General features: G+C 41.7%; 1 protein-coding gene across 1 annotated transcript; it reads right to left on the reverse strand.

The window, feature by feature from the left end:
- Positions 1-6875: 6875 nt before the first annotated feature.
- On the reverse strand, positions 6876-9041 carry CCL20 (C-C motif chemokine ligand 20). The gene is made up of 4 exons (XM_009089472.4): positions 8665-9041; positions 8345-8459; positions 7566-7643; positions 6876-7392 (listed from the first exon to the last, which is right to left on the reverse strand). The coding sequence occupies exons 1-4, from the start codon at positions 8882-8884 to the stop codon at positions 7365-7367; spliced, it is 441 nt and encodes a 146-aa protein (XP_009087720.2). The 5' UTR covers positions 8885-9041; the 3' UTR covers positions 6876-7364.
- Between the last annotated feature and the right edge of the window lie 2946 nt (positions 9042-11987).

Raw genomic sequence — 11987 nt, forward strand, 5'->3', positions numbered from 1 at the left:
GAACCTTGAGTTCTTTCTGACAACACAGGTTCTGAAAAATCCTCTCTTGAGCCAATGTACCATCTTAAGGATAAGATGAAAGAAGTGTTTCTCACTCAAGCACACTTGCTTGCAGAGAAGAGTGGGGCTTAGGCTTCCTGGTTTAAAGCTGCATCATGACCCACTTGTTCTGAAGTAGGTCAGCCTGTGGTATGCTGAACTCTGTCAAAAAGGCCAGCCCAAGAGTAGTCTGAGTAGAGGGAAAGATGTAGAAAGCCACTTCCTATTTCTGTTATTGCAGTAATGGGTGAAGTGAATTTTTACTAAGGGGAGTTTTTGTCTGCTGACCTTTCTCATCATTTTCAGGTCGGTAGAATGCAGAAGAAAAGTTCTCTGATAGTTCCTGTTTCTGCTTGGTGAATTAAACAAATTTACTTTTTTTTCCCCCAAGATTGTTTTATTCTGGCCTATTCTGCTTCCTCTTACCCAAACAGACTCAGTGCATTGCTAAGCTCCTTCTCACTTCTACTCTGTTATTTTCAGTGCTAATCATGACACCACAGCCATGAAAAATGTTAAAACTATTACTTACATAAGAGCCTTTGTGTTCTGGGAGTTTGCCCTTTGCTAGGTAAGAGTTGTTCTAGGAGAAAGAAGTGATAGTGCATTGTAGAACAGTGTTATCTTTCCCAAGGATTGTTTTTCCTCTTTGCATGGCTACTTTCATTACTTTGAAAATCTAAAAGTAAAAAGAAAAAATTACTGGTTGCATTTTGCCAAGAAAGTGTGTCTCCCACAAATTTCTGTTCACATGAATAGTTGCTTGTGATGTTCACCCTCAGTGAGTTAATAACAAGTAGCAGAATGGAACAGTAGCTCTCTTCCTTACTCTTCCATTTTCCATCTCTGACAAACTGCTGGCATATCCCATGCAGTCAGGGAATTCCATACATCCTTACTTGCTTCAGTTAAATTTTTTACTTAGCTGAAACAAATTTTTCTTTCCCATCCACTTTTTATGACTTTCCTCTTAATCTTGCCAAGTTTATGAGTTGACCTGACAACAACAAAATCCCCAGTACAAAAACCCCAATGAGGTATATTTGTCTTACCGCTTCTGAGAAGAACTCGGAGATGCTTTAATCTTTCTTTCCATGGCCCATGGGAGCTGAAGACCTTTAGGCTGAGCTCCACATCGTCCCATCAAGGGGGTGAAGCTGACGGTGCTGGGTAATAACGCAAGTGTTCTGCGGTCGGTGACTTCTCAGATGCACCCAGTGAGGAAAAGACAGGAGCTCTTCTACATGTACATAATGCACAATTGGGTCAAACCATGAGTCAAGAGGCAGCAAAAACTCCTGACAAATAACAAGATTTCTAGTAAGTCTACAATAGAACTGGAAAATATAAGTAGTTAAAGCCACTTTGTTTTAGAAAACACGACTTTGCTGAAGTAGAAGTGTGTTCGTCTCACCATTGTTTGTAATAATTAAAAAAAACCAACAAAATAACTAACTTGTGATTTCATATTTATCATCTATAATTCTGTGATTTATTAAGCATTTCACTTAAGCAGTTCTTTTTTCCATATCTGTTTCAAGGCCAGCTTGATTGGGGCTGGATGGGTCCTTTAGCAACCTGGTCTAGTGAAAGGCGTCCCTGCCCATGTCAAGGGGGTTGAAATTGGATGATGTTTAAGGTCCCTTCTAACCCAAACCATTCTATGATTCTATATTCCTTCTTTAAGTGTGGTAGTCCTACTACGTTGTCTTCTCTTCTTTACCATCATTTTGGTGTTCTTCATATGAATGTGCAAAAATGTATATCAACCATTAATTGTAATTAGCAGTAATACAGCACTACCCACTTTCATAGTCATGAAACATTTTTGCCTACTCTTGTACCAGTTTGGAAATGCTATAGAGTGAGCAAGTCTGTGAGATTTGCAGATATCTCAGGTGTCTGAGATTTACATCATCTCTGAAAGACATTCTGACTATTTATTACTAGTCGCAACAAAATGAAACATTCAGATGCTCACAGAAACACACAATCATCTCTTTGAAACAGCTCTATTAAATGTACATTTGAAAATAAAGAGATCGGTGTAGTAGGATATATAACCACAACACTATTTTTTTTCAGATAGGCATGACAAACCTTTATGTGAACATTTTGTTTTGCATTCCCTAAACACAGCTGTATAACAATTTTATGCATACATGAGATACTATTCATACGTGTGTGTCCTATGTCTGTCCTCTCCTGCAGTGTGACACAGAGACAGCAAATGATAGCCTGGGTGTTCTGAATTGTCTCTAAAGGCCATTCCATCCCATCCCTCTCCAGCAGTAAAGATGTCAGGGAGAAAAAAACCTATAAACCAAACAGATAGAAAGAACATAGGCATCTTCAGCCTCAGCTAGAACAGCCATTTCCACTGAAAAGGGGCTTAAGATCATAATTTCTGATAGCTGGAAGTAGTGTTCACATGAAAGAAACATGGCAATGATCTTTCTGTTAAATTTCACTGCTATAGCTGCTACACAAAAACATGAGTTGGGTGTTGAAACATCATGCAACTAGCTTGGGTGCAATAAGCTGTTGAGATGTTCTTCATAATTTGCTTTCCAGTGGTTTGTCTGGGTTAATTTTGAGGGCTAGAAAAAATAATCATTATGAGGCTTAGATTTTAGGTAAATCAAGATACTTCAGGAAAAGAAGTGTCATGAAAACCTGGTATGCTGAAATGCATTGGATACAAAAAAAATTAATCAAGGGATTGGGATTTTTAAATTTATATGTGTGGTAATTAATTGTATATTTAATGAACCTCAGTTGGTTGCATCTCAATAACGTTAAGAATTTGGAAGGAACCAAATTTAACAGAACCTGTGATACAACTTTTTATCTGTAGAACAGATTCCTCTACAAAGTCAACTCCCACTTGCATCAGCCACCACTTTTGAGATTAAGGGTAGTAGTGCTTTCTCCTTGGATGCTCATATCTCTTTGCTGGCAGTATCAGTCTAGGAGGAAGTGCCATGTGCAATCTCTCTCTCCTCACTTCTGTACATCAGCTGTGTGGCCACAATGGTGGATAAAATCCCTCTCGTATAGGACATGCCTTGTAAGTATATCCAGCAAATTCCTTATATGGATGCTATTAAGAGAATATCTATTTTTTATGGAGTTTCAACACAAATTATAAAATTTCTCCTTGGTACAAAGAGAGTGTAAAAAAATAAGAGCATTTTCAGTTTAAAGTTAGGGAGCAGGAAAATTTCAGGAACATGGAAATTTAAATGCAGGGGCTTACAAGTAAAATTATTACCTTATTTTGGGGGTATAAATGAAGTCATGGAAGCAAAACCATAGAAATGCTGTTGTGAATTTAAAAACAAAAATTAAATATGGTATTTTAGTCTCTGCTTTTCTTGTGGCATATTTGTTTTTCACCCATGCAGTATTCTAAATTTCATCTGCTGCTTTTACATTTATTATGTATTTTGTATTGCATTATCTTTGAATAACACTAGAAATTCAAGAAGGCTAAAACACTATTAAATGAGAGGCTGGGTTTATTTGCATGGTAGGTCTATGAACAATACTCTATGGCTAATGTACAATAGCAGCCACAGGACTGCAGCTATTGTATATCACGTTGAAATGTGATTCTAACACCGGCAGCTCTAGGAGGGCTTTGGCTGGAAGCTGTCTGCACCTGACAGCACAGAAAGAATAAATACAGCACTTGAAAAGCCTTTACAGACTTAGGACTGCAACACTGCTCAGTTAAGGCTGACACCTCCCAGAATAGAGCAACCACAAGATCATGGGAACATAAATCATAGTTCTCAATTATGTACAGTCATACAGCTGTAATTGCTTAGTATACTTAGCATGCACAATGCTGTGGGCTTGTTCTGAAAACTAAAAGCTTCTTTTATGATTCATTTTTTGGCAAAGGATATTGCCTGTAGGATAATATTTGGAGCAAGACTGCCAGGGTGTAGCACAGCTGAACTCAGTGTACAGAAGGTCTGTTACAATTGATCCATTTCTATTGTTTTGATGTTTTTCCAGCTGGGTGGATGCACATTAGAATCAAGTGACAGTGTCATAAGCTTAAAGCCCTTTGCAGTTCTGGAGTTCCCCAATTCAATTCTCAACAAAATTGCAGCTGAGTAGTGCACTCCAGTTCATCAGGAGTGAAGTTAGGCTGCATCTGGGCTCGTTGGTAATTGAAAATAACTGATCAATTATCCACATCCCTAGGGAGGGATGGAAGTGTCACTGTCACTTAGCACACCCAGTGAAGCTGGGCTTTCAGACATACCTGAAAGCTGCACACTGCAGGACGAGACCATTCACTCATTTGTCTCTTGGATTTGAAGGGCCTTTACAACCCCTCTTTGTGTTTTTCCCCTTTTGATGGAAAAATCAGGAGACATCAGATTTGCTATTCCCTACAAAAATCCCTGACCATGCAATGCTAGTTGTTTTGTTGCTTTGTGCTGGAGTGTGATTAAAAAAAATTTAGAAATTAGTAAATCCAATTATGATTCCATATGTGGACAGAAATTTTTCTGTCAAAGATCCCGTCAAAGATCCTAACAACAAAAGGCTGCAATTCCTGATTTAGAAAGGTGTGAGATTGCTTTATGTTAAAAAAAAATATTTAAAAAAAAGCAAAAAAAATTATTAAAAAATAACACAGAAAGAATAGACACAAATAGGATTCAATAGCAATACTGCAACTAGCACAAGAATCACTGAGGACTAGTTTCAATACAGAGAAAGCAGGACACTTTGAAACTGAAGTAAAAAGTGCTCAGAGTTTGAAGGGAAAGCTCTCACATCTGCTTCCCAAATATCCAAGCTATAATAAAAAGCATTTTGCAAGACAAAAAAAAATTGGTTTGTTAAACATTATGCAAATGGAAGAGAAAAAAATCTCCAAATGATCATTATTTAATTCTGCATCTCAAATAATTCAACAAAATTGCATGGGCTGAATTAGGAGCTGAAGGCCAAAGATAGAGAGGAGACAGAAACTCACCTACTCAGATGCAGAACAGTCCCACCAAAGTAATCAGGATTCAGGTTTTCCTAGCAAGGGTCATGATTTAGAGAGCTATCAGAATTTCTAACTAACCACTTAAGGTTGCATACAAAAATGGGCCTCTGGCCTGATGATTTTGGAGTCCCAGCACTCAGTTATAATACCTGTTTGTATCCTCAGGAAGGCATGGAGGGACGTGCTATTTCTACACAGACTTTCCTACCAGTAACATAACAACCTTAGCAATTTCTGATATTGAGCACGGAAAGCAATATTTTCAATATCTTTCCTCTTCCCAAGAGGCTGGTTCTAAAAAATTCACCCAAAATAAGAGGAACTAAAAAGAAATCCCTCAAGTCATAGCTCAGTGGATGGAGCATGTGGGGTTTTGTAGCAATGGTACCATGGATGAGCAGAGGAAGTGTGAGTTACAGAAGCACTGCAAAACTTTAAAGAGGCCTGAGCTGGGAATTAAGAGCCACCCACAGAATTCCACACACTGGTCTTCACTTCCTTATTTTGTTCCCCTGCTTTAAATTCAACCCTTGGCCGCCAGGCTTTTCTGTACCAAGTTCTTTGCAGCTCTGGTTCCTAACACCAATTCCCATGGTAGGCTTAGGGAACTTCACCTTCCAGCACTTTTAACAGGAGCCCATTCATCGTGTCTGTACCATCTTTTGGTACCTGATGAAGCCCATGAACTCTTTGAGCCCAAACAGCCCATACCAGTACTGGCAGGTATGAGACAGAGCTCCACACTTCTGCCCAGAAGTTAGGGGAATGCCCAGGGAACAAGCTGGGTAATTACTGCTCCCTGGAGAATACCTTATGTTCTCAATATCAGGAATCCACCTAAAGGAAATTAAAACTAATTAATTTTGCCTCTTTTAGATACCTTGCTTCTTGAGAGCTTCACCCACAGGGAACTGACAAGTCTCAGATTTGTAGAGACAAGCAGATTTTTTAAGTTCTAGCAGGTGTTGAAAGCAGAAAATAACAGGCTTACACTCATGAACATCATTTTAAAAACCCAGTACCTCTCTCAGCTCCTCTCTCAAGGGCACCAAAAATACTTTGCCTTCAAGTTTAAAAATTAAATTAAAATTAGTGCTTGTATTTCTATGACTAAAAGTCACTAAAAGGCAAGATATAAATTTATCCATAAGACTGGTGCTGACAGTGGGAGGACTTCACTTGCACACCCTACATGGTCACATCCCTGAAGTCCACATGGGCCATGTAACAGAGGATAAAAAGCTGAGCAGTCTCCCCCAGCCCACCTGCACCCAGCTCTTCCACGAGGTCTCATTATTTTATCAGGCATCCCTGACCTCCATCAAGAGCTCCTGCATCAGGAAAACCTCAATATACTGGAAGCCATGGGATTCCATAGGCAGACACAAAAAGCAGAGGAAAGTGCTGCAAGTTTCTCCTCCAGAGAAAGCCCTTCAGGTTGAGAGCAGTCTGTGGTACCACAATGGATCCTCCTCAGTGGATGAGCTAGAGAAGCCTGCCCACTTAGCAACATGTAAGGCTCCTCCTGAATAAACAGAGAAACTGGCAAAAGGAGTTCTCTCATTAAGATGAAGTTAAGTCTTCATGGTAAACAAAACTTGATATATAGCAGCTGGCTGGGGGTGAGGAAGCAATTACATCCTGTGGAGGTCATAGCTACCCCTAGGGCAAGCAAAGTGAGTAAGGTGGAAAGTGGTTGTAACAGGTGTCAACACACCTGTGCAATTGTTTCAGCTGGAGGCTCTTAACAAAGGAATTAATTTGAAGGGCAGGTCATGTTGTTAATTAAAAAGAAATAAATACATCACAGAGAATGCTGATTTTAACATTTAATTTATTTAATCTCCAGTTACCTTTTTTTTTTTTCTACAAACAGACTTTGTTTAACAATAGTTCAAGAGGTATTATAATGCTAACTACATCTTAAAGGAAACATTTTGGCACAAGACAGTAACAAAATAAACAGAATAAATAACCTGTTTTACATATGCTGAAGAAAACAAAACCAACATGCAATAAACTTAATAAAATTCACACTCTGTACAACAGCTCAAGGTAGAGTTTACTAAACAGTACTCACATTCTATTAGTAACATAAATATATTAGCAAAAATAGACATTTTAATATGCTTAACTCAAGCAAAACAGTGATGCAATATGAATCAACTTAAGAAGTTCATGGTTCCAAAGAAGCCAGAGTTGGAGGTGAGTGAGCACACAGCAATGTGCAAACCACCTCAGCCAGGAGCCTCAACCCAGTGCTTCTTCAGCCATGTCTGTCTTTAGCTCCGTGTTGGAAACTGTGTCAGGCTGACATCTTCCTGAGCCTGTGGCTGTTAAAAGGATGAGAGAACACACATAAATAATGACCTCAATTATAGCTTTCTCTTCTTCCCTGAGAGAATAGCTCAGGTGGAAGAAGGGGCATGTGATATGACTGTCTCTGAGAAGACTCCAGAAAGGAGTAGCTACATCTGACAGGAGCTGGAAAGAGATGGATTCCTACCTCAGGAAAAGGAGATGTTTCTTCACCCAGCCTTCCTTAGGATTTACACAGGCATTCAGGCCACTGGCAGTGTGGAAACTGGAAAAGAAATAAAGAAATCAGAAATCCCTGGCAATAACTGCTATGTGGAGTACAGTTACTCTATAAAATGGCCAATAGAAACTGCCTTTGTAAACACCAGCTAGACATGGATGCTCCAAATCCCTCCAATATTATATGAAGAAAAAGAAAGTTAAATGTAATAGCTACTTCAGTCTCAGGGATCATTTTTTGCACCATAAAATGCTGTTCAATTTATTTGATCTGTTTAGGCAAAGACCTTTGCTAGATGCCAGAAACAATTTGTAAAATTGAGAATAGCTGCTGTCAAGCTAAGGTGACAGATCAACATCTAGGCCAAAACCTTGTAAGAAAAACATCCGATCCCTGTGAATTAGAAGTCTTGTCACTTATGTATCTGTTCACAGGTTTTGGCAAGGGAGCACTCTGTGTTGGCCAGAATGGCCCTTAGCTGGAGACAAAACCTGTCCTTGTTTGCACAGCTGATTCCTAAAGAGTCAGATTTATTATTTCCATTGTATGAATGTCCCTTGGGTTAGCAGCCCCTATCAGCTAGAGGTTGTGTGTTTTGTTTACGGGTATGATATACAATTTCTTCAGTTAATTTAACTTTTTGAAAAGGCAGGAAAAATCACTCTTATAGCATTCAATTCCTTGGTTTAGCCCAAACTGACATCCCAAAGTCAGAAAAAACTGCAGAGATTCAGAAAGTAACTTACATGATGGCAGGGATGTCGCAGACCTCACTGGGGAGCTGTTCAGTGTAACCCTTCAGGACCCACCGAGGCAGACGCACTTTGGTGTAGGACAGGCAGCAATCCTGGTTGCTTTGTGCTGGAATGAAGGACAAGGACATTGTAAATAAACTCCATTTGTCTCTGTTCAACCCCAGCCATCCAGCTCACAACAGAAGAGGGGGATGAGACAGGAGACAGCACATTTTGCTGAAACCATTCCCTTCCAGCTCAGCCCCATCCTGCTGCCAGCTGTGAGCAGCAGCAGGAGCCCATCCCAGAGCAGAACACCCGAGGTCACTCACCTTCCGAGGTGCCCCACAGGAGCAGCGCCAGGAGCCCCAGCAGGGAAACCAGGACCATGCTCTTGCTGCTGCAGCCAGTCATTCCCTCCCCACACACAGCTGTGCTCCAGTGAGTGCCTGGCTGTGCCTGCTGCTCCTGCCAGCCCTGCCGCACCTCCACCTGCTTATAAAGGGGTGGCAGGAGGCACCGGGAATTCACACTGGGCGGTTCTGCTGTCATCAGCGGGTTTCCCCACAGCGAATTCCATCTCGCCCGATTTGGCCCCGGCTGTCCTTCCGGGTACTACAAACGGAGATAATAGTGTGCTGGGGAATAGTCTCTTTTTTTTTTTTTTTAAGTCACTTAAAATATTTGGTCTGAAAGAAAAGGAAATAAAAGGCCGTGAGGTAATGGTTCTGTGGGTGAAGCGTGTGTAGTTTTTGGGGTAGGAGTGTGGGTTGCGAAATGAGGAAAGTCAAATGTAGGTAACTTTAAATATTACCTATAGAAACTGTGTGTCTGCTGTGCTCTAGTTTAACAAACCCAGCCTGGGAGCAGAGGCAGGTGGGCTGAGCCAGCCAGATTCATTTCAGTGTGGCAAGCTGACAGGAGCTGGGTGACAAGCTGCACCAACACCAAAGTACTACATTAATATTCCCTGGTTGGCCAACGCCGTAACATCGGACTTTCCAGATTACTGCTTTCTCAGCTCTGGACTGCAGTACTGGCAGGGACACAGGAGCAACATTGAGTATTCATGCAAATGTGTTTATTTCGTTTCCTTAACTGTATATTCCTTGCCATGACTTCCTGCCAGCTTGTTACATGTCTGAACTATTTCATCTGCAACAGAGTGAGCTTAAAAGAAACTTGAAATGGGGCCTATATTCTCCAAATCTGTGCTTTCTAGAATGCATTAATGTGCTTCATAAACAACAACTGTGGTTTTTGCTTTCCCAAACTATACTAGAGTATGGTATGTTGAATGTTCAGGTGTGACTCCTGAACATTCAACAAAAATGCACACAATGTTAAAATTGCCTCGCACAGCTCTAGAGAAACCACCAGGGAGAGGTTCTGTCACCACTCCAAGTACATTGTTTGAGCTGCTACTCAAGGATGGAACTTTCCCATGCTGTTTAGGGATCTGTGTGAAACTACTGTGATGGCTGCAGGCCATGTCCTGGCCAGCCAGTGCTCACAGGAGCTGCTGCCAGCTCCAGGTGCTTATAGAGTAACCTGAGCTTTAAGTGTTAAAGCTCTCTCTTAAGGTAGAGCTCCTGGACAGTCACAGGCAGTGCATAATTACATGCCTTCTGTGCTTCACAGGGTGCCAGTACCTCTCTCAAAGGATGATTTGTAGAAATGGAAACAGCTTGAACTCTAGAACAGACTGTTATTCAGAGAAATTAATTTCTCTATGTAATAATGAGAATTGAGGGAATTTCATGAGGCTGAGGTATACATGAGTAACCTTGCAGTGTGCATGGCAGCACATATACTGGACATTCTTCTCTGCAGAGCCACAGCAACTGGACGAAGGATGGGGAGGAGGCAACAAAGAACCCATGCCTTAATGAATGCAGCTTTTTGTAACTGGTTTATGGATGTCAAAAGTCAAAAGAGATCAATGCTCTCAGTATGCAGCTGTCTTTGCACTGCTTTAAAGACTGTCAGCATTAGGCAATTTCATGCCTGAGTTTCAGTGTTTCATGCCTGAAACTAGATGACTAGAATGGTAGTTATTTCTTTTGCATACAGGTTTCATGGATCCCAAATCTCTTCTACCCATACCCAGTTTTGGCGTTTCATATGCCATTTCCTAGGCCATGCTGTTATCCAGATGGAGGTGGCCTTGCACTTCCTTGTGACTCTACGACTCTGTTTCTTCTCCACTGAGTGCTTCTTGGACAGAATCTTCTCATCTGAGCTTTGACACTTCTACCTAAGCCCCAGCACTTTGGATACCAGGGCAATGACACTCCTCAGGCAGATCCCATAGTCCTGCCCTCAGGCAGTTCCATCACACCAGTGGTTCCCAGGACTGAGCAGTCCTGCCCTCAGGCAATTCCATCACACCAGTGGTTCCCAGGACTGAGCAGTCCTGTCCTCAGGCAGTTCCATCACACCAGTGGTTCCCAGGACTGAGCAGTCCTGCCCTCAGGCAGTTCCATCACACCAGTGGTTCCCAGGACTGACCATGGCTGGCCATGTGCCTTGTCACAGCTGGACACGTGCTCATTTTAAAAGGTATTCCTTTTATCTAATTTTTTGTTTGATTTAGGAAATTGGGTTAGGATTTAGATTTAGAACAACAGCCACATGGAGGGCCCCAAGTTCAGGAGCACTGTCATTTTGTTTGTGCTTGGTGTACAAAGTACCTTCAGTTTATTTGCACAAAGCAGTTAAAACAATCCAGAAAGGTTTAATGCAAACAGCTGAAGAAAGTTCTGCTGGTTGTGATATGACACATAACTGTATCTTATCAGTCTTTACCTTCACAAACCCCTAATGGAAACAGAAGGCAAAAAATACATAAAAACAAGGAGGTACTTGTATGTCCCAGAGAAGTGTTTTTCATCATTCCCTGGTAGTGAGGGGACAGTGACTGTTGTCCACCCTGACCCAGCCAAACTTCCAACCTGGCTTCCTTTGGCACCTGTGTGACCAAGTGGGGCCACGTGGGCTGGCCAGGGACTGTCACACAGCCAAGAGATGAGGCTGCCAGGCCCAGGGTGGCCAGTGGTGCCTCCAAACCTGTTCCTGGCTCAGTTGCAGGTGCCATATAAATGTGTTTAGTGTCTTAACACTTCTGCAGTTCAAAGGCTACACATTGAGGGGGCCACCAGGTCAAGGGAGGCCATAATTTCCCTGCCCTGGGCCCTGTGTAGGGAGGGCTGTGTCCAGAGTCTCCTCAGAGGGTACAGCCAAAGTGTGACAGGTATAGCCACAAGCTGTGAAAAGGCAAATTCCCATCAGACATAGAGAAGCCACCTCTCCACAGCAAGGGGGTGGGACAGGTTGCTCAGGATGGGAAAGCCTAGTTTGAATAGCCTTGCAGATACTCAAGCTGGACATGGTCTTTCCCTGAACATGATCTTAAACTTGGGTTCCTTCCCAAGCCATGATCAACCCTAAGTTGTTTTTTCTGGGTTTTTTCACATTTAGGTGTTTGTTTCTTATTTTAGTTCCCTGACTTGTCTTCCTGACTTGACTTTGCTGTAAGCTTCTCAGCTTCCCTCCCTCCTGTTGTTCCTCCTCAGATCCCCTCACAATAACAGCAGACACAGTAAGGCAGAGCAGCGAAACACAGACTGACAAAGCATTCATCTTCTCCTAAGCT

The sequence above is a fragment of the Serinus canaria genome, chromosome 9 (genome assembly GCF_022539315.1).
Source record: "Serinus canaria isolate serCan28SL12 chromosome 9, serCan2020, whole genome shotgun sequence".
Taxonomy (NCBI): domain Eukaryota; kingdom Metazoa; phylum Chordata; class Aves; order Passeriformes; family Fringillidae; genus Serinus; species Serinus canaria.